Source organism: Cololabis saira, chromosome 1 (genome assembly GCF_033807715.1).
Source record: "Cololabis saira isolate AMF1-May2022 chromosome 1, fColSai1.1, whole genome shotgun sequence".
Lineage (NCBI taxonomy): Eukaryota > Metazoa > Chordata > Actinopteri > Beloniformes > Belonidae > Cololabis > Cololabis saira.
Window position 1 is genome coordinate 51,975,299 of NC_084587.1, and position 23,247 is coordinate 51,998,545.

General features: G+C 43.4%; 5 protein-coding genes across 5 annotated transcripts; 4 read left to right on the plus strand and 1 right to left on the minus strand.

The window, feature by feature from the left end:
- Nucleotides 1–7,960: 7,960 nt before the first annotated feature.
- LOC133448531 (histone H4) lies at nt 7,961–8,279 on the plus strand. Its single transcript, XM_061727137.1, has one exon. It carries the CDS (start codon nt 7,968–7,970, stop codon nt 8,277–8,279), a length of 312 nt encoding a protein of 103 aa, XP_061583121.1. The 5' UTR covers nt 7,961–7,967.
- A 2,457-nt stretch (nt 8,280–10,736) lies between these two features.
- LOC133448429 (histone H2B-like) lies at nt 10,737–11,132 on the plus strand. Its single transcript, XM_061726949.1, has one exon. It carries the CDS (start codon nt 10,740–10,742, stop codon nt 11,112–11,114), a length of 375 nt encoding a protein of 124 aa, XP_061582933.1. The 5' UTR covers nt 10,737–10,739; the 3' UTR covers nt 11,115–11,132.
- Nucleotides 11,133–13,621: 2,489 nt separating this feature from the next.
- Nucleotides 13,622–14,026, plus strand: LOC133448322 (histone H2A-like). Its single transcript, XM_061726740.1, has one exon. The coding sequence runs from the start codon at nt 13,640–13,642 to the stop codon at nt 14,024–14,026; it is 387 nt and encodes a 128-aa protein (XP_061582724.1). The 5' UTR covers nt 13,622–13,639.
- Nucleotides 14,027–15,033: 1,007 nt separating this feature from the next.
- LOC133448222 (histone H3) lies at nt 15,034–15,454 on the plus strand. Its single transcript, XM_061726565.1, has one exon. It carries the CDS (start codon nt 15,044–15,046, stop codon nt 15,452–15,454), a length of 411 nt encoding a protein of 136 aa, XP_061582549.1. The 5' UTR covers nt 15,034–15,043.
- Nucleotides 15,455–16,761: 1,307 nt separating this feature from the next.
- LOC133442670 (histone H1-like) lies at nt 16,762–17,433 on the minus strand. Its single transcript, XM_061720629.1, has one exon. It carries the CDS (start codon nt 17,431–17,433, stop codon nt 16,762–16,764), a length of 672 nt encoding a protein of 223 aa, XP_061576613.1.
- Between the last annotated feature and the right edge of the window lie 5,814 nt (nt 17,434–23,247).

Consider the following 23,247-nt stretch of genomic DNA (forward strand, 5'->3'; position numbering starts at 1 on the left):
ACACCATCTTTTGGCAAAATGGCAGGATGTTTCCGGTCGAGAGGTAAGGAAGCTGCTTTTAATCTCTCTCCCACCCTGAGGACAGCCTCCTGCAGTACTGGATCAAACTTAAACAACTGATTAATATGTGACAATTTTCCCTGCTTGAGCTTCTGTATCTCCTCTTTGAAGGCATCTCTCTGTGTTAGTCTCACAAGCACTAAACTAGCCTTTCTCCTTTCTTCAACTGTTATGAGCTCTGGAGATTTGTCTCTTTTTGCTAGCCGTAGGATTCAAGCTACTAAGTTCATTACAGTATGCCACTTAGATAATCTTTCAAATCTCTCTAGGAAATTCTCTTCCTTAACTACATTGATTTCATTGATCAGGGAGGGGAAGAGCAGCTACAGGAGGAGGATGGAAGACCAACTGCAGCGGGACGACATCAGCGGGGTCTGGAGGAGCCTGAACACCATATCAGGACGTAGCAACTCCAGACCTGCGCTGGACAGGGACCAGGAGTGGGTGAATGACCTGAACTGGTTCTTCAACTGGTTTGAACAACCAGACACCCCTCCCACCACCCACCCAGCCCTGCTGCAACTTCCCCCGACTGGAGCCTCTTCTGCTCCAAGGACTCTCACCTCAACCCCCCTCCCTGCTACATCTCACCAAGTCATCTCGCCCCAGCGACTTCAACCACTACCGGTCGGTGGCCCTGACATCCCACCTGGCGAAGACCCTGGAGAGGCTGGTCCTCCACCACCTGCGCCCCCTGGTGAGCTCCACCGCCGACCCGCTGCAGTTCGCCTACCGGCCGAGCATCGGAGTTGAGGACGCCGTCATCTTCCTCATGCAGAGGTCCCTGGCCCACCTGGAGCGGACTGGAAGCACTGTGAGGATCATGTTTTATGATTTCTCCAGTGCCTTCAACACCATCCAACCAGAACTGCTGGGGGACAAACTGCACCATCCTGGAGTCTGCCAGCAGCTGACATCATGGGTCCTGGACTTCCTCACAAACAGACCACAGTTTGTGAGGACAGGAGGCCGTGTGTCTGACACGGTGGTCTGCAGCACCGGAGCTCCACAGGGGACCGTCCTGGCCCCCCTCCTCTTCACCGTCTACACAGCCGACTTCACCCACCACACATCAACCTGCCACCTCCAGAAGTTCTCGGACGACTCCGCCATCGTCGGTCTCGTTAACAATGGAGACGAGACGGAGTACCGAGAACTGAATCACAGATTCGTGGACTGGTGCCAGCGGAACCGCCTCCAGATTAATGCGGGGAAAACGAAGGAGCTGGTAGCGGACTTCCGCCGGCACAAAGTCCCCCCCTCGCCGGTGAACATCCAGGGAAAGGACATAGAGATTGTGGACTCTTACAAGTACCTGGGTGTTCACCTGAACAATAAACTGGACTGGACTGTTAACACTCAGGCTCTCTACAAAAAGGGCCAAAGCCGACTCCACCTGCTGCGCAGACTGAGGTCCTTCGGAGTGAGGGACGGCCTCCTGAGGACCTTCTATGACTCTGTGGTGGCGTCGGCCATCTTTTATGGGGTGGTCTGCTGGAGCAGCAGCATCACTGCAGCAGAGAGGAAGAGACTGGACAAGGTGGTGAGGAAAGCCGGCTCTGTCCTGGGCTGCAGTCTGGACCGGGTGGAGGTGGTGGGGGAGAGGAGGATGGTGGCTAAGCTGTCCTCCATCATGGACAATGTCTCCCACCCCCTTCATGAGACTGTCAGAGCCCTGGAGAGCTCCATCAGCGACCGGCTTCGTCACCCACGATGCACCACCGAGAGGCATCGCAGGTCCTTCCTCCCCGCTGCCATCAGACTGTATAACCACGCCTGCTCTCAGTAGCCAGTGGACAATAATATGTGCAATAATATAATATGTGCAATAATATAAGATGTGCAATATCTGCCAATCTGCCAGTCTACCTCACAACACTCCACCTGCTTTTCTGCACTGTTTCTTCTTTCAACCAACTGTATATACTGTTCATATTTTGTGATTATACATATTTTATATGTATTTTTTTTGTATTTTTTTTTGTATTTTTTTATATATTTTTTAATATATTTTTTTATTTCTGACTTTTCAGTCTTTTTACCCCTCCCCTGCATGTGTGTGCTAAGTGTACTGCTGACAACGAAAATAAATGTCCCCACTGAGGGAGAAAATAAAGGATATCTTATCTTATCTTATCTTATTTGAAGTGCTTGTGTTGTTTTTATCTCAGAATCTCCTACCATGAGCTCTGGATTTGCTTTTGGTGTGGCAATTTCTCTTTCCCCATAGCTTGTGTCTCTAAAATCAGATTCAAGGACTCTGAGAACAGCAGCTGGTGTCGATGATGGAAGCTCTTTGACGGACACACGATGGCTCAGACCTGTCACTTCTGTTCACTTGGCAATCTTTGGTGAGCTGCCAATGTGACATACACAAAAGTGTAGTCACATTTTTGTTATTATATACCTTTTTTTTATTTTGATTGGCCTTTGGTGAGCATTGGAAATTAATAGGGATCGGTATCCCAGGAATGCTCCTGTTCCTGTCGGTTTGGCAGGTGTGACGTCACCATCCTCCCTTCGCTTCAGATGCGCAAGGAAGAGAGAGAGAGAGAAAAGGCCGACATATGGTTCTGCGCATGCGCGTCCCACCATTTATTTTGGGGGGGACGCGTCCCCCCCACTCTTGAAAAAAAGTTGTTCGGACCCCCCCACATTTGCTAGTCCAGCGTGTTTTCATTGCTTCACAATCAAATCCGTTCCACTTTATGAGTAGGAGATTACCCATATCTACAGAAATCCACTCCGCGTTTTACTTCTGTTTTTTAACACGGCAGCAGCAGCAGCATCATTCAAAACATTCAGTCAGTCTGAGGCAAGCCGATGTGGAGATGCCGAGATGGACATAAGAAATTAAGTAAGTTATCAAGTTTTACCTTGAGTGGCCAAACAGCAAAATTGCGTTGTTCCATGGTCAAACACAGCCCGTTTATATATCGACGCAGAGCCTACGGCGTATGGGTACGGCGTACGTTGCGTGCGTCGACGCGTAGGCTCTGCGTTGGTGTAACGCGGAACCATAAATCAGCTCCGGAGCCGGCAGGCAGACAGAAATCAGCCTTTATTCTGGCGAGGTTGCAAAAAACGTGCAAAAAAGTGATTATGTACATTCACTGAGTGAATATTATGAAAGTAAAATATATATTTCTCGCTGTATGACGGCTAAAAGCATTCTGGGAATTTTTTTTGTCCCTAGAAAACTATTTTCTAACTAAGTCCCACTGTGACGTACTGGGTGACTTGACAGGTGTTGAACACTGGCCTGCTTCTTGTTACACCTCACATCCTTGATAAATACTGTAGTAGGCCTGTATAGTTCATCTGGAAACAACAGGATTGAATAAAATGATGTTGTTGTTAAGAAATCTTGTAAGCCATTCTTTTACTTTTTGTTGAATATAAGAAAATAGGGATAAGTAGTCAACTACCGTATTTTCGCGACCATAAGGCGCACATACATTTTTTATTTTTTTTTTAAATGTGCCGGGCGCCTTATGAAACGGTGCACCGTGTCTATTACCTGAATTACGGTAATGTAAGGCCGGCCACCATGAGAACGGTAAAGGGAGAAGGGGGCGGGTGAAGCCCCCGTGAGTTGCGGACGTGAATGAGACCATCCACTGAGCTGTTTAATGCGTAAACAGAAGATGAAGACTTTTAAGGATTTGCTTGATGTGTAAAGTGAAAAGGGGTGGCTGGATGAAGGGACGATGATCAAGTGGCTGAGACAGGTCTGGAAATTCGGACTGCGCCGGGGAAAGACGGGTTCCGCTCCGGGGAAAGACAGGATGCGCTCCGGGGAAAGACGGGATGCGCTCCGGGGAAAGACGGGATCCGCTCCGGGGAGAGACGGGTTCCGCTCCGGGGAAAGACGGGTTCCGCTCCGGGGAAAGACAGGATGCGCTCCGGGGAAAGACGGGTTCCGCTCCGGGGAAAGACGGGTTCCGCTCCGGGGAAAGACGGGTTCCGCTCCGGGGAAAGACGGGTTCCGCTCCGGGGAAAGACAGGATGCGCTCCGGGGAAAGACGGGATGCGCTCCGGGGAAAGACGGGATCTGCTCCGGGGAGAGACGGGTTCCGCTCCGGGGAGAGACAGGGTCCGCTCCGGGGAAAGACAGGATGCGCTCCGGGGAAAGACGGGATGCGCTCCGGGGAAAGACGGGATCTGCTCCGGGGAAAGACGGGTTCCGCTCTGGGGAAAGACGGGTTCCGCTCCGGGGAAAGACAGGATGCGCTCCGGGGAAAGACGGGTTCCGCTCCGGGGAAAGACGGGATGCGCTCCGGGGAAAGACGGGATCTGCTCCGGGGAAAGACGGGTTCCGCTCCGGGGAGAGACGGGTTCCGCTCCGAGGAGAGACGGGACTTTGAAGGGTTTGATTAATGTAAAAACTGAAATAAAATACAATCAAACTAAGTTTTGCTCCGCTCTATTTTTAAATAAGCACACTTGTGTGCTTGTGTGTGTGTTCTGCAGGGGATGTGTGTGTTTTGCGGCACGTGTGTGTGCGCAGCTCCGTGTCTGTAGACTGCGCCTTTTGGGTCGGTGCGCCGTATGTGTGTTTTAAATCCACACACAAAAATGAGGGTGCGCCTTTTCACACGGTGCGCCGAATGGTCGCGAAAATACGGTAATATAAAATAACATGACGCCGTGGGTTGGTTTTCCTCCCAATCTCCCCAATTTTTTCAGTCACCAGCCGCCAGTGATATATAATGTGTTAATAACTGGAAAGGTGGAGGATGTGGATGTGGTCAGTTTGTACCCAGAACTAAACCGCCATTCGTTGGAGGTTCAGCTGGCCATGTTCAAACTTCAGTATCCCTGCAGCACAGTCAGTGAAGTGGTGGATACATTGAGAGCTATGCTGCCAGAGGTTCGAGGTCTGTTCACTCAAGTAGAAGTGTTGGTCAGGCTTCTTCTTGTTGTGCCATGCTCCTCAGCAGAGGCAGAGAGAAGTTTTAGTGCCTTAAGAAGGCTCAAGACCTGGCTGCACTCTTCGATGACTCAAAAGCTCTTGAACAATGTGGCTGTTTGCCACATCCACCAAGAGCATCTTGACAAACTTGACTAGAGGAGATTTGCCAGTCATTTGTGTCTGCAAATGACAAAAGAGGTCACACTTTTGGAGCCTTTGTATGATGGTTATGTTCTATTTGTAGAAATCCTGCTGTAAGCATGTACAGATAAAAGAGGAGATGGGTGAAGATATGGAACATTTAACAGGTTGTATTGAGTATTGAGTTATAGTTGTATTGAGTTATAGTTGTATGTTCTGCAGGTCACTGAATATTTTGTATTTCCTCATTACTTTTTTTTCAAGACATTTTTTGTTGCATGACATTATTAATCCTCATTTAACAAAGTGCCTAAAGAGTGCCAAAAAAGTTGTCAGTGTCAGTCCTCTATGAATTAAACCAACCGTCACTGACGCGCACCTCCCGAAAATTGTAACTACGCGTCGAGCGACGCAGACCACACGCAGACGGAGAGGGCTGTGATTGGTTCGCTTGGGAGCAATGCATTTCCGGTTTCCGGTTTGAAGCAGTCGTGAACTTTCAGGACTCTTTTCTTCGTTCATGTGTGATTTTTTTTATTTTGTTTTTTTTGCACAATAGTTGTCCTTATCTCTTTGATTCACTGTGACTGAAAAAGTCGGATAAACCATTCAGAAAAAGATCGCTAACTAGCGGTCGCGGGGGGTACTGCACCACGACCAAATGGAGAGACGGAGAGGGTTCAATACGGCATCACGGCTGCGGCATGTGCTCTGCGTTGGTGTTTAGGCTTAATTCAGCCTAAAAGGCTGAATTAAGCTTCTGCGTCACACACTCAAACTGACTCTCTTTTTACATTCTACATATATATTTATGGGAAAAAATACATATTTTCAAGTTTTACATTGAATTCATATGAAAAAAATAACTACCGGTATATATTATAACAATAATCGTACAAATTGTACATTCCCAAACTGCCCCCCAGTCTTGTCATGTGAGTTTAGTGGAATGCAAATAATAATGATAACAATAATAATTACTGGAGGAAGAACAATAGTGAAAAACACATTTTCATGTTTATATTTTTATTCCACTGCCATACCAAAACGTTTTTTTTTTTCCCTCTACAGACATCGTGTAATAATCCAGTAGGTTTCCATTGCTGTACTCTGACATTTGGGTTAAATACAAGTTGTTCTATAAACTGTTTTTTTTTTTAAATCAAAATATTTCATCAGTAGAAAATGACTAAATTTGATACAAAGTGCTCAATGAATAGATTAACCAAAAATAAAACACATTGTATGTAGTACTACATGATGGGTGAGGCATGTTTGAGAGTTAGATTAGATTTGTTTTTTTGATGACTTAAACTGTAATCAAGAAAAAAACAGGAAATATCAGCGTTGCAAACCAAATGACAACTGACAGGATACATAACTGACTTTAAATTATAAAAATGTAACGAATAACAAATTTGCAGTTGCATGAGTACCACAATATTTTCTTATAAGATGTGGTGGCTCTTAAAATACTAATAAACTGCAAAAAGTGTCCTTATCTGTTAATAAGGCACATTAAGAAATGCTGAAGTCCATGAGTGAATTATTGATTAAGATACTCTGAAATATATAGTGGAGTAAAAAGTCAACTACAAATAAAAGAGAAAGGGGTTGAAACCTGATTTTTGTAAATTCTTTGAAACTGTCATTTTACTTTAGTGTAAAATAAAATATAGTAATGTTCCCTTGAATGTACATTTGATAAATGAGGGTAATTGTGCAATTTATTGTTAAAAAAGCAAACTGATAGGAAAACAACTCTCAGGATGAGGTGGTGGCTCAAGAGCCTTTTTCGTTTTCTGCAAGCAGTGGTGCTTCACTTCTTCTTGGGTGCTGCCTTCTTGGCAAAAGTGAACTTGCTGAGAGACAAAGACATGTGTATAAGCGAGAAGTGCAGACATGATTGATGATAGACAGAACGTGATTTAAATGGTAAATGTTTACCTTTGGTTTTATACAGATTTTAATGAGTTTATTTTGGGAAAATATGTAAGGGGATATTTTTGTGAAAATAGACCTTTGAAAAACATATTGTCTTGATGTTATCCAAATGTTGATATAACCTGTGCTTCAATGCAAAGCAGACAAAATAACAGAAAATAATTCATGATTTCAGTTACAAAATTAAATGAGAATAAACAATAATCCGGTTAAATGGAAAATGAGCAACTGTTGTCCTGCGTTGCTGGTTTTTGAATAATATTTTCAATATTTCCAGAGGATTATCAATACATCTGCCAGCGGAAACTTAGCCGGGACCGCTACATAAACAAAAAAAATAAGTTTCCATAGAGGTATTTTCTTTTATTTTTATGACAAACATTTGGGCCAACTTTTAACACTGCTCAAAAATAATGATGAAAAAAATAATGATAGAAATACAATTGATCCAGTAATGTGTATATATATATATATATATATATATATATATATATATATATATATATATATATATATATATATATATATATATATATATATATATATGCGTCCTATAAATTATTCCTTCATGGGAAATTGGTATAGATTTTCGAAATTAAATGGTTAAAACTTAAAATAATCATTTACTGGTTCATTTGAAAGACCACTCCAAACGTCAAATGTACCAGATAATAACCAATAAACCAACATTATATTTGTTGAACGCATCCATGTCAGGATGTGAAGTTACTAACTATTGTGTCCCAGTAGGTGGCGCTATAACACACTGAACGATCTGGTATCAGCATCCTTTAATGAGGAGAAGAATATTAGGTCCGCCCCTGTCTTCTATTACGTCCTCAGAAAGGAGGTAAATAACGTGGTGAACGTAGTTCCAGCTCAGTTGTTGACTAACTTCATATTCAACATGAGCGGACGAGGAAAAGGAGGAAAGGGTCTCGGTAAAGGAGGCGCTAAGCGTCACCGTAAAGTCCTCCGTGACAACATCCAGGGAATCACCAAACCCGCCATCCGCCGTCTGGCTCGCCGCGGGGGGGTGAAGCGTATCTCCGGTCTGATCTACGAGGAGACCCGCGGTGTGCTGAAGGTCTTCCTGGAGAACGTGATCCGTGATGCCGTCACCTACACCGAGCACGCAAAGAGGAAGACGGTGACCGCCATGGATGTGGTGTACGCGCTAAAGAGACAGGGACGCACCCTGTACGGATTCGGGGGTTAAACCATCTAACCGTTTCAACCAAACAACGGCCCTTTTCAGGGCCACCCACTACAACCATAAGAGCTCCTATACCTCTTTATTTTAATACTTATTATATCGCTATATTGTGGTCTATAAAAAACCAATGTGTTAAATAACCTTCATCCCGGTTTTTCTCAGTCCACTATAAACCTACAAACTTCCTTTTCAATCTGCTCACTGGCAGCACATGTGTAACTTCACCACACGAGGCCAAGCAGGTAGAAAGATACTGGTCCTGCAGCGGCGAGTCCAACTCCACAAACCATGACTGACTTGCTCATTTGAACCAGAACTCCCTGGTTACGATGAGTTTAGCCCCAAGTTTGATCAGCATGTCGACCAAACACCGCTGGGTCTCATTTCAGTCCAGCTCCACTTTCTCCACATCCTGTTGCAGTCTGGTGTTTTACATCTGCTGATTAAAGTGTTTACTGATCTGCCTGAGGAGCACGATGTAATGGTCCAAACATCACATGAAACTGGAAAACGAATAAAAGTCAAATGAGAGTAAATTTAAAATAATTAGGAGGGCGTGCAGGTATTTAATTTAGATTGTTATAGTTTTTTCAAGTGTTGAACAAAATACTGAGAGCATTTTATTCATTGATTTAATGTATTTTCTTTGTCCACGCAATGTGAGTGTGCCTAGTTATTTTTTTTTTCCAGGTCTACAGTTCCAGAGGGTTTACGTCACTCAGCAAAGAGAAGAAAACAGACTGTAACGTAACGGTAAACCCACTACTTATGAAAATCTGTCACTTTAAGCTCCTATGACAAAGGTAGTTTGAATTGTATTGATTTCGACGCGCTTATAATACCTTCAAGATAAATTGGATCAAAAAGTATTTGAAAAACCCCACATCTATTTGGAATTGTATTTCTCACCATGTATTCTCAAACTTAGATGGCCTTAATTTCCTGCTGCTCTGTAATTATAGCATTCAAAAAATACCACTAAAACTTTCTCACTTCCATCAACAGGTCCTCTTAGCATGGACATTGATTTACAAACACAATTTCTCTCCGCAAAGTTGCTTAATTTGGAACAACTGTAATATTGTTTACAAAAACAAAACATTATTTTTAGATAAATGGTTTGACAGTGGAATTGTTTTGGTTAGTCAATTGTTCAAAAAAGATGGATTGTTGTATAATTACTCCAAATTTCTAATGAGATATAATGTACCAATAACACCTAGAGAATTTCCAGTCGTGTTTGATGCTATTCCTTCTGGTCTGTGCATGTTATTCAGGTACTCCTACAGTTCTCTATCATGCAACCCTCCTGATGTGTCTCAGTCTTCTCTTGGTAGTGTTTGCTTTTCATCTGCTAAGCTTCCGAATGCCAAAGTAAAAGCCTTGTTTCAGGATGGATTAACCTCCATCCCACCAGCCACATTTTATTATTGAGTGGACAAAAGTTTGGTCGTTACCACAAAGATTCTTTCTAACAAATGAAGTCAAAGAGATCTCTTTCAAATTGATACACAAATTCTACCCTGCAAAACAATATTTCTCAAAATTTAAGAAGGACATAGACGTTAATTGTTCTTTTTGCCAAAGGCATCCTGAGACATATTCTCACTTATTCTGGTCATTTGAATTCACTTATAAATTCTGGAAGGACTTCCACAAGTATATTGTTGATTCTGTCTTTCCTGATTTTCATCTTTATTTTAAGAATGATATTTTTGGTTTTCATAATTTTAATCACAAAGATAGGGACGCTTTATTTTTACACAAGTCCAAATTCATCCACAGAAAGCCTGAACTCCTTGTACCTGGTACTAAAAAAAGAACTTGATCAATATATAATGACAATTTACTCATCAAAAAACACAAATGCACAAAAGACCATCGACATCTGTATGTAAATTTGTTTACAGGAAACCTACTCTCGCACATTATGTTGTTTTTATTTTTATTTATCCTTTTAATTAATAAATTCAACTGTCTTGTCCTTTATATATTATTTTGTTTATTTATTTTCAATATGGTGTTCGAATCTCTGTATTTGTATGTTACCCTTGTTCTTAATTTATCATTGTATTTAAAGATTTAAATAAAGATAAAAAAAAACTGTTACGTAACGGTCGGTTGTGTGTCGATATCCAGCTGCTCCAGAGAGAACCGCCAAAAAAAAAGTACTGTGAATAAAATACATATAAGATAAACATACTAGGTCTGATAAAAGCAGCAGCTTCGTAGAGAGGCTGTGCTGCAACACTCCAGGAATAAAAATGTCTGTGGCGTTTGTTCATTCAAACGGCTACGTCACAACCAGCAGCAGCAGCAGCAGTGAGGAGGCGTCTGCATGCTGAACAACCAGCGGAGTCTCGACCAATCACAGAGGAGCGACGGCGCAGCGCGGTTTGCCTGCAGCTGCATAAAAGCAGCCTCTCTGACCGAAGCAGTTCATTCGTTTCTGGAGAAGGAAACATGCCTGAACCCGCCAAGTCCGCGCCCAAGAAGGGCTCCAAGAAAGCCGTGACCAAGACCGCCGGGAAAGGCGGCAAGAAGAGGAGAAAGAGCAGGAAGGAGAGCTACGCCATCTACGTGTACAAGGTGCTGAAGCAGGTCCACCCCGACACCGGCATCTCCTCCAAGGCCATGGGCATCATGAACTCGTTCGTCAACGACATCTTTGAGCGCATCGCCTCTGAAGCGTCTCGTCTGGCTCACTACAACAAACGCTCCACCATCACCTCCAGGGAGATCCAGACCGCCGTGCGCCTCCTGCTGCCCGGGGAGCTGGCCAAGCACGCCGTGTCCGAGGGAACCAAGGCCGTCACCAAGTACACCAGCTCCAAGTAGACCAACACCCAATACAAACCAACGGCTCTTTTAAGAGCCACACACTGAATCTGCAGAGCATAAAACTTCCTTCAACTCTTTAACATGATTAGTAAATAATCATTAGTCTGGGGTTTGTAACAATTTGCTATTGTTTACATATACGTTCATTGTAACTATTGTTTTACGTTGCAGGAGAGTTGCTACCACGCATGAACAGGTTGGGCTGTTATCTTATTGACTCGTGTGCAAAAACTATAATAAACTATAACCCACATGGGTTGAAATAAGAAATTATATAGTCATTGACGCATGAATGACAGAATTTAACGGGGTTAAGAATAAACTAAAAATTATAAATCCACAAAGGTGCAAGTAATACATGACAGAAATCATTTATTCCATTCAGCATTGTTAAAGCACATCAAATACCTTCTGACATGGTGGAGCTGAATGATTCTAATTAAAATAATTGTACCAGACAGTAAAATACATTACTTTTTTTTTTCAAAAAAATTGTAAGATGATTTATTTGTTGAACATCAGCATTAATTTGTATAATTTTAAGTTAAAAATGTCTCAACTCCAATGACTGCTTGACTAAACTGTTTGCGAGGTTGGACTTTGCTCCCTCTGAGTCTAATTTAAATGTGTGTTTAGGACATACCTGTCAAACTACTGTGTTTTACCTCTTTCCCACCGTCCTCCCGTATTAGTAACTTCTCGTTTTATAATATTTTTAAAGAGCATTCCTGTGCCTCTCCTAACTGAATTGTAACCGGCCTCGTGAGAACTGCCACCTGCTGTAGTTTGGTTCTGGCGAGGTTAGTGGCAACAACTCAGAGATGGATGGATGTAACCAGAGAAGGCTACTGCCAATAAAGCGAAAACTTTGTTTAAATATCTCTGAAAATGGGATACCAAATTTACTTCCTTAAAGAGGAGCAAGATGGGGCAGAGAGCCACATGAGTTAAAATGACAAATTAAAAATGTGTTTCACTTGAAGACAATCAATGTGTATATTAATTGAGAATATTTAAAATAAATAAATGTGCTTTAATTCCCTTTTGTGTTTTCATCTAGGCTCTATTATAGGAATAAGAATGTCCACAGCATTTCAGTGTCAACAAAAGTCGGCCTATCAGGCTATGAGCACATCATTGTAGTTTGTAGATGTTTGACAGGTCGTTATTTTAGATTTCTTATAAACCTGTCTCAAAATGTAACATACTGGACCTCTGTTGGGATGGAGGGATTGCTGGCAGTGGAAAATGTCCCTTATTTTTAAATCCAAAACTGGACAGGTATGGTTTAGGATGTGTAAATACACGCGTGCACACAGACGGCCTCGCGGCGGCGAGACAGCAGCAGCTACTGCCTGACCCGGTTCTGCACAGGTAAGCTTCAGGACGTTTGGCGCTGGAGTGAACGGATGCCAAACTGGGCATCCGTTTAAAAAAAACTCCTAAAGGGGAGTTTTTCTTGCCACTGTTTGGCTTAAGGCTTTTCTCCCACTATGGGAGTTTTTACCTGCCATTGTTTATATAATAATTGCTCTGGGGTTTATGTTTATGTTTATGTTCATGTTCTGGATCTCTGGAAAGCGTCTAGAGAAAACATCTGTTGTATTAGACGCTATATAAATAAAATTGAATTTAATTGAATTGAAAAGACTTAAATGCTTCCTAAAGCTTCACCTGTCCATCACAACCAGCATCTTTGCTGGTACCGTATATGGTATATTTGCTGTGTCGTATTGGGTTCAACCAGTAAACACAGAAGCCCCCACATCTCCATATCAGTCTTAGTTTTGTTATTTCTTTTCATTAAACGCATGTTTATTGATGCATTCATTAAGAAACTACTTATGTCAACATGGTCACATTTTTCCAGTATGTTTCTATTCATTTTATGAAATGTAGTTTAAACTTTGGAGGATTTGGCACAGAAAAACAATCTTGTAATCCCGTTTTGATTCTTTTCCACTGGACCTGATAGAAGGTGGGATGGGAGGAAGTTTCCTTTTACATTTTCAAGAGAGAAAAATGTTTCACAATTTAAAATGTGTGATTAATATATCTTTATTTACATAGGAGACTGTCACTTCCAAATTCAAGATAACCAAGCAGGTATATTTTAAAAAAATAAATAAAAAAATCCACAACTTTTCTTGTCATAGAATGCAAACCAAGCAAGACTCAGGTCTTTTATTTTCTAAACATGATGAATTTTACTGTCGATTAGTTAACCGTATAAATTACTTTAGTTACTCCAATCCAAAGTGTGTGACTCGGTGACGCGGTTCAGTCTCCGCTGCTCCTGATTGGTGGATTCTGCTCTGCAGCCCAGCCCCGCCCCCAGGAGCGAAGCCCCGCCCCCAGCTTCGCCGTTTATTGGATAGAATCTTTTCAAAACTCCCGCCTCGTTTCTCTCTGTCCTGATTGGTGCGGCAGGACTCGTCCCGCGCTCTCCGGTATTTAATGAGGTTTTCCGCTGCCGGAGACACAGTTTCTCTTGACACCAGTTCCAGAAAGACATTATCAACATGAGCGGCCGCGGAAAGACCGGAGGGAAAGCCAGAGCGAAGGCCAAGACCCGCTCCTCCCGTGCAGGACTGCAGTTCCCAGTGGGTCGTGTCCACAGACTGCTGCGTAAAGGCAACTACGCTCAGCGCGTCGGTGCCGGCGCCCCCGTCTACCTGGCGGCTGTGCTGGAGTATCTGACCGCTGAGATCCTGGAGCTGGCTGGAAACGCTGCCCGCGACAACAAGAAGACCCGCATCATCCCCCGTCACCTGCAGCTGGCTGTCCGCAACGACGAGGAGCTCAACAAGCTGCTGGGGGGGGTCACCATCGCTCAGGGCGGCGTGCTGCCCAACATCCAGGCGGTGCTGCTGCCCAAGAAGACCGAGAAGGCCGCCAAGGCCAAGTAAAGCTGCTGCTGAACCCGAAACACAACGGCTCTTTTAAGAGCCACACATCTGTCTTCAAGAGCTATGATAACCGTATAACAATTACATTATATTGTGATTTTTGTGTTTGTTCTTCTCTCACATAAGTCGCTTTGGATAAAAGCGTTTGCTAAATGACAGTATAAAACCACTAAAGATCAATCCACATACAACACAAACTTTAAAGCACAAAAGGTTTTATGGAGCAGTAACATCTGCAGTTACTGGAAACTAAAGTGTCTCAGAAGAAACGACCAATAAATACGTCTAGAGATGCGAGATGACTGAGTGCAGATTGTTTAAAAAAAATCAACATTTTACCGTTTTGGATTATAGCACTAACTAGTTCATCGGTTGTCTGCTGGTTGAAGTGAGGCTCTGTAATTAATAACTGGTTTTCAGAGGTAATTAAATATATATAGCATATAATAGCATGTTTGTGAAATGATTTACTTTATAAAGGAAATGTTGCATCAGAAACTTAGAAGTAACCTGTTCAAATCCAAAAGTGTCTGTTAATCTAATGTGGAAATAAGAAATTGCTCTTTAGAAATAGGAACTGATAAAATATATTACCGATTTTGCAGTAGATTAAGGCGGAGAAAACCCGTCCCTGTCCTCTAACACGTCCTCCAAAAAAGTACACAATCTTTTTTCCTTACCAGTTTACACACTATAACTGCCCAGCTGCTGGGGGTTGGTTTCTAGTGACGGGAGTAAATAAACTAATAAATAAAATAAATAAACAAATTAACTAACTTACACAACCGGGACAGAGAGCCAGCATGGGACGGGGCTCCGGACTAGGCGGGAGTTTTGAAAAGATTCTATCCAATAAACGGCGCACATTGAGGCGCGAGCTCGCTCCCGGGGCGGGGCTGCAGAGCAGAATCCACCAATCAGGAGCGGAGGTCTGGACCGCGTCACCGAGTCACACACTTTAAGAGCAGCGAGTCTCGCTTCTCCCAGCATTACTGTCCTGATCCAGAACCAGTCGCCATGGCCAGAACCAAGCAGACCGCTCGTAAGTCCACCGGAGGCAAAGCCCCCAGGAAGCAGCTGGCCACCAAGGCCGCCCGGAAGAGCGCCCCGGCCACCGGCGGAGTGAAGAAGCCTCACCGCTACAGGCCCGGTACCGTGGCTCTGAGGGAGATCCGCCGCTACCAGAAGTCCACGGAGCTGCTGATCCGCAAGCTGCCCTTCCAGCGGCTGGTGAGAGAAATCGCTCAGGACTTCAAGACCGACCTGCGCTTCCAGAGCTCCGCCGTCATGGCCCTGCAGGAGGCCAGCGAGGCTTACCTGGTGGGGCTGTTCGAGGACACCAACCTGTGCGCCATCCACGCCAAGAGGGTCACCATCATGCCCAAAGACATCCAGCTGGCCCGCCGCATCCGCGGGGAGAGAGCTTAGACCGTCTCCCCTGGAACCATAACGGCTCTTTTAAGAGCCACCAACATCACCACTAAAGAGCTGCTTCCAGCAATCTCATTCATAGTTGCTACATTGTTGCAAAGCACAACATGATTCCCTCAATTAATAGTTTAGCTCTTCTTCCATTATAATTAATAGGCTACATCTAATGAGCAGTATAAGATCTTAAACATACACTAGTATAGTTAGTATTTATAACCTGTATTCCCTGCATCTCCATCTTTCACCCCTTTATTTTACATATTTATGTAACAAAAGACATTTTCAAGTTTTAAATTCTGTCAATTTCACATGAAAAAATAACTACATATCACAATAATCATGAAAATTGTACATTTGAGTTAGTGGAATTTATTCGTAATTGGAAGAAAAACATTATTTTCATGTTTATATTTGTTTTTATACCACTGTCATACCAAAACGTTTTTTTTCCCTCTACACACATGTACTAATCCAGTAGATTTCTGCTGCTGTACTCTGACATTTGGGTTAAATAAAAGTTGTTCTAAAAACTTTTTTTTTTTTATCAAAACATTTCAAAAGTAGAAAATGACTAAATTGCTCAAGATATTAAGACACTGATGGACTGTGTCAAATTTATGACGAACTGTAATCAAGAAAAAAACAAGAAATATCAGCGTTGCAAACCAAATGACAACTGACAGGATACATAACTGACTTGAACTTATAAAAATGTAATCAATAACAAATTTGCAGTTACATGAGTACACAAATATTTTCTTATAAGAAAACAATATTTCTTATGTGACACAATTTCCCTTTTAAGGAAGATGTGGTGGCTCTTAAAATACTGGTACTCTTTAAATACTAAGATACTGCAAAAAGTGTCCTTATCTGTTAAACAGTTAGAACACACAGTAATATTGAATAACTGCCAGATATTGAAAGTTGAAGTTATCTTGGGAAAGGAATGGGCAGGAGCACTGATTCTTTGCACATTTGGCAATTCTACAACCATAAAATCTAATTACATTCAGGCCGCCTGGATTTATTTTCAGTAGTAAAATAAGCCACATGAAGACATGCTGAAGTCCATGAGTGAATTATTGATTAAGATACTCTGAAATGTATAGTGGATTAAAAAGTCAACTACAAATAAAAGAGAAAGGGGTTGAAACCCTTTTTCTTGTAAATTCTTTGAAAGTGTGATTTTACTTTTGTGTAAAATAAAATATAGTAATGTTCCCTTGAATGTACATTTGATACATTGAAGGTAATTGTGCAATTTATTGTTGAGAAAAACCAAACCGATAGGAAAACAACTCTCAGGATGAGGTGGTGGCTCTTAAAAGAGCCTTTTTGATTTCCTCCAGCAGTGATGCTTCACTTCTTCTTGGGTGCTGCCTTCTTGGCTTTGGGCTTGGCCACCTTCTTGGCGGGGGACTTGTTGGCTTTGGGAACTTCTTCACCACCTTCTTGGGGCTCTTGGCGACCTTCTTGGGGCTCTTGGCGACCTTCTTGGGGCTCTTGGCGACCTTCTTGAGCGCTGCGGGCTTCTTCACCTTCTTGGGGCTCTTCTTGGCCGCTGCTGGTTTCTTGGCTGCTGCGCTCTTCACCTTCTTCGCTGCTGCGGGTTTCTTGGCGGCGGGCTTGTTGGCTTTAGGAGCCGCTTTGTTCACGGGAGCTTTGGCCTTCGTGTCAGTGTTCTTGCTCATCTTGAAGGAGCCGGAGGCCCCGGTCCCCTTGGTCTGGACCAGGGTCCCCTTGGTCACCAGGCTCTTGATGGCGGTGTTGACGCGGGCTTTGTTCTTGTCCACGTCGTATCCTCCGGCGGCCAGAGCTTTCTTGACGGCGGCGGCGGACACGCCGCTGCGCTCCTTGGACGCGGCCACGGCCTTCACGATGAGCTCTGCCGCGCTGGGGCCGGCCTTCTTCGGCTTGGACACCTTCTTCTTGGCGGCTTTGGCCGGAGCCGGAGCTGGAGCTACTTCTGCCATGTCGAGCTGCTGCGAGAGTCACTGCTAATGATGAGAAGCCGGAGCTCCGACGGAACATAAACACACCATGAGAACCGTGGAGAGTCAACCCGTGGCGCCGCTCCGTCATGGCGGACGGATGGCTCCGCTTGTGTTTTCTCCTCGTCGATAAAGGAGGAAAACTGAGTGCTGGAGCCGCGTGAGACGCCGCCGTGAGCAGAGAGGACGGCGGACTCGTGTCTCCGGGGGTCCAGCTCATGTCCAGCTCGGATGTCTCTGCGGTTTGTCCCGGGAGACTTCAGACGTCCCCGAGTGGCCGCGCTGCTCGACACATTTCCTCTCTTATTTTTGTTTTAAAGTGCCGTGAAATACGTAAGGGCACTTAAAAAAGGCTTTTATTAAATGGCCAAATGTACGCCCCCAGGTGTGAAGTAAGAACAATCCCGTGTTGGTGTTTATTTCTTTATAAAGCTGAGATAAAGTGTGAGCAGCAAACACACTGGTGCAGGTGGAGGCTCGTGTCTTTCCCTTTGGTCTTCAGCAGGAATAATGTTGACAATCAGTTTAACACTGTTCTCCACAGAGCACAACATTAACCGTTGGATGCACAACATGGGTCAAAAGTGACCCGGATTATCTTTTTTTTTCTATATCTTTGCAATAAATTAATTTCATAATTTAGTCTTCAAGGCAGTGGTGTAGTCTACTTTTTTGTAGTGGGTATAGTGTCCAAACTCATCCATCCCACCCGTCCAACACCTCATAAGCACCATCACCACCTTGTTTCTGATGCTGCCTCCTAACATGTTGATATAACTGGTCTTTAACATTTATACTGTAGGCTGAGCTTTAGTGAATGGGATTCAGATTCAAAGCTTTTTTTGTTCATGTAATGACAAACCTCTGAATAAACATTTCCATTTGGGGATTAATAAAGTCATACCAGACGAACAAGCTTTCCTTGAATATAAATAAATCTAATTATATTCTTTTTAGAAACAAAAACAATTTTTTTCCTGAGCAGGATTTAAAGCTCCAAATTAATAATATTGAAATCCAACAAGTTTCATGTGTAAAATGTCTTGGTGTTTTAGTGGATGAAAGATTGTCCTGGGAAAACATATTGAGTATGTATACAAAAAAATGATGAAGTCCTATGGTATTATTAGAAGAGATTCTTTCTTAGTTAATCAGTCCTGTCTCATGATATTATATTATAGTCTAATTTATCCATACTTGACATATTGCAACATTGTTTGGGGCGCTTCTTATTCTTCGTATCTTAACCAATTATTTTTAATTCAGAAAAGATTTTTGAGAATGATTTCCTATTCTACTCATCAAGCACCTTCTGCACCCTTATTTAGCAAATTTAAATTATTATCAATTTTTTCTATTAATGTGTTTTAAACATGCCTGTTTATGTTTAAGTTCATTCATTTCAAAAAAGACATTCCAGGCACTTTTCATCATTTTTTTCTGTTATCATCAGATAACACTTCAGATAACACATGTGTTTTGTGGACTTGGAGAAGGCTTTCGACCGTGTCCCACGTGGCATCCTGTGGGGGGTGCTCCGAGAGTATGGGGTCGGAGGCCCTCTGCTGAGGGCTGTACGGTCCCTGTATGACCGGAGCAGGAGCTTGGTTCGCATTGCCGGCAGTAAGTCAGACCTGTTCCCGGTGCGTGTTGGACTCCGGCAGGGCTGCCCTTTGTCACCGGTTCTGTGAGGGCCTGTCGGTGCGGCGGCCACAGTAATGCGGTCATTGTATCGGTCCGTCGTGGTGAAGAAGGAGCTGAGCCGAAAGGCAAAGCTCTCGATTTACCGGTCGATCTACGTTCCCACCCTCACCTATGGTCATGAACTTTGGGTAGTGACCGAAAGAACGGGATCCCGGATACAAGCGGCCGAAATGAGTTTCCTCCGCAGGGTGGCGGGGTGCTCCCTTAGAGATAGGGTGAGGAGCTCTGTCACCCGGGAGGAGCTCGGAGTAGAGCCGCTGCTCCTCCACATCGAGAGGAGCCAGCTGAGGTGGCTCGGGCACCTGTATAGGATGCCCCCTGGACGCCTCCCTCGTGAGGTGTTCCGGGCATGTCCCACCGGGAGGAGGCCCCGAGGAAGACCCAGGACACGCTGGAGTGACTATGTCACTCGGCTGGCCTGGGAACGCCTTGGAGCCCTCCCGGAAGAGCTGGAGGAAGTGTCCGGGGAGAGGGAAGTCTGGGGATCCCTGCTCCGACTGCTGCCCCCGCGACCCAGACTCGGATAATGCGGTGGACAATGGATGGATGGATGGATGGATCATCAGATATTCACTCTTATTCAGTTAGAGGTGGGAAGAACTTTCATTTACCTCTTTGTCTTTTACCTGCAGTCACCAATCCTTTATCAAATTTCATGGCCCGCAACTCTGGAACTCTTTAGATCGGTCTCTTAAAGAGCATATTGCAGGTCAGAATTTTTTCAAAAATTATACCTGACCTTATGTGAAAATGACTATGTGAGAAGTTAATGTAGGATTTAATATGTTTTACAAGACATAAGGGCACGTATTCAGAGGAAAAAGTGGCTGATTTTAGCCAAGCTCGTACAAACGCTTTTTTTTTCGAACACCGCGTCATATGACGCAGCACCAGGGAGACGTCTCCACAGCTCTGCCCATCTTACTGCGCAGACCCCGTACACACGTAGCCGGGTATCTGCTTAACCGAAGATATTTTCCTACGTTTGGACCTGTCATCCACATGAAAACGCAAATAAACAAATGTTTAAAAAAACTCCGGGCAAAGTGAAGATTTTTGAAAACTCTGTTTATGTAGATGCGTGTAGACAGAGACAGAGAGCAGTTTTGCGTTTTCGAACGTCACATTATGCTCCAAAACAACAACAAATCTGCTCTGAGTCTGACGTCTAACGTGCGACCCAGAACTACAGATGATCCACCATCTGTCCTCCAAGCTATTTATTAAATAAATGCTCTCTGCTCTGGACAGCTGCTTACTGCGTTACACCGACGCAGAGCCTACGCCGTAGGGTACGCGGCGACGCGCAGCCCTACGGCGTACCCTACAGCGTAGAGCTGCGTGGATTTAACACGGCAGCTCCGTGGAGGGACACAGGGGAGCTCGAGCTCGTTACACGAGAAGGAGACGCGGATCCCGGGGAAACTGCGCTGCGGAGGCGGCCCGAAAGCCGGAGGAACAGATGATCTAGAGGTTTGGAATGCTTATGAATGTGGTCGAAAATGCAGATCTTCGGTTAAGTGTGGAAGTTTTTTTTTTTTAACAACTATGTAATGTGGATACAGATTATTTTATAAACGGGGGGGGGGGAAATATTCGGTTTTAAAAATACCCGGCTATTTTGGATGCATTTAATCAGAAAAAAGAGAAGATAATAAGCCTGATTTCTGTTTAGGAAGTACAAACGTAGACAGATTACAAGTACTCACCCATTTTTAAGGAGTTTCGGAGTTTCTTTCAGGAAGGCGCACGGGCGGGTGCTGCAGTGAATAAAGGCGGATTTATGGTTCCGCGTAAAATCGACGGCGTAGCCTACGGTGTAGGGTACGCGGCGCACGCAGCGTTCGGTGCGTCGCCGCGTAACTTACGCCGCGTAACTTACGCCGTAGGGTCTGCGTTGGTGTAACGCGGACCCATAAATCAGCCTTTTAAAAAGCAAGTTTCAGCTGTCAATCAAAAGAACGTGGGGGGCCTAACGGGTTCGTAATTATAAGGCTGTGGCCCGTCATATTGGTGTGAATACACATTCACAACCTCTTCAGTGTCAGAACTAACATTAAGATCCATTATTTTTCCTATTGTTGAAATTCACTGCGCTCCCTCCCGATACTTCACTTCCGGTTCAGCTTTTTCAGATGCGGAAGTAAAATACTCTCACAAAAACAACTCCGGAGGTCACTGTAGTATATATTTATGCGTATTTCCATGAAAATTCAGTTCCTACATTATTTTCCTACACATTGATTCACACGGGTCTCCAACCTGCAATATGCTCTTTAAAGTTATTCTATGCAACTTCCTAGAGCTAGCAAGAATTTTGAAAGAGGCACCTCTAAGCCCCGCAAGTAGCCCCAATCTTCTTTATATGTACATGCTTAGCCTCCACTTAAAGCCAAATCACTGTATAAATACAAAATAGACAAAAAGAGGAATAACAACTTAACATTAAAAACTTATATTTTTCAGTGACACAAATTGCAGTCAAATACGTAACAAGTATATTATGTAATAGTCAAATAAGTATATTTTTTCAGTCAATCTTCAAATTGATGTAATGCATCACTTATTTCCAGAAGGTGGCAGCAGAGAGACAGGACCAGTAACAAACCAATAGATAAATTACAGTGTATCAATATTAATGGTTAAGTTTTACTGCACAAAAAAATATAATGATATTTTTTTTAAGACATGGTCCCCTGGTCTGGTATGAAGGAATTTTATGATTCATGAAAGGAAAGATCAAATAAAATGAATATTAACATTTATAAGATTTGTCCTCCCACCAAAATATAAAGAAACTCTACATGGTTTCTATCCGCCAAACGAGTTCATTTGACATGGATTTAAAATGAACAGTGTTAACTGCTACATATGTAATGAACTTGAAAGAACAGCTTTTTCCTTTTTTGTTAATCTGCAAATATGTTATGGGAAACTTTGCACAACCTCATGAGCATTAAATACATGAACATAGACCCCTGCTCCGTTCAAATTGTTTTACATGGATATGTATCTGAGAATAAAAGTGTGGAATATCTTATTAAAAGCATTATTGGCATTTTAAAACGTCATATACATATGTTCAAATATGGCAAATCTAAACCTTTATTGTCCGTATTTAAAGTTATTCTATGCAACTTCCTAGAGCTAGCAAGAATTTTGAAAGAGGCACCTCTAAGCCCCGCCCATTCGGTCCGAATGATACGGATTGGTCCAGGTCCAGGAAGGGAAAGAACCAATCAGATGCCTTCATTTTAAGGCTACGGCGTAGACGCCGTAGGGTACGCCGTAGGCTACGGCGGAGCCGTGGCTCTACAGCCTGCAGCGCACCGCAGCGCTGGCGTGCCGTGCACCGGCGTTCTCCGGGATGGAGACGCCGGTGGGCAGGATGCACGTTTGGGTGGGCACAGCCCCCCCCCTGCCCCCCCTAAAACCGGCCACGCTTACAGGTGAATGAGACATGGGGTAGTTTTGCTGTAAATGTGCTGTCCAAAATGTTTAATAATCGTGCGCGTTCGTGTTTGTGGGGGCGAGGCTTTGGACGGAGCGCTTGTGGGTGGGGGCGGGGGGGGCGGGGCTTAGAGGAAGCGCCACTTTCAAATCTTGCTAGCTCTAGGAAGTTGCATAGAATAACTTTAAGTTTGCGTCATCCTTAAAAATGTTTAGGACCAGCTTGGTGGGGAATCTCTTATCTAGGCAAAATCAATAGGCTATTCTAATTGAAATGAAATTGCCATTTTATGGATATTTTTTGTTTGTGTGTTTATTGTGTTTTTCTTTGTTTCTTTTACCTTTTCTTTTTTCCTTTCTATTCTTTTTCTATTGATTGATTTGTTTTTGTGATTTTGTATTGAGGGGGAGGATTTTTTATAAGCCCCTCTGGCTTCTTTTCCTCTCGTGCACAATTATTTGTCCTTGTATGTTAAAATAATTACTGTGTTATCATTGTGCATATGAATAAAAAAATTTAAAAAAAATAAATAAAAAATACCTATTTTTTTGTTAATTTATTGTATGCATCACAATACTTGTAACAATCAATGAATGAACAATAATAATAACTTAGGCTCATCAGTAGTAGTAACAATGAAC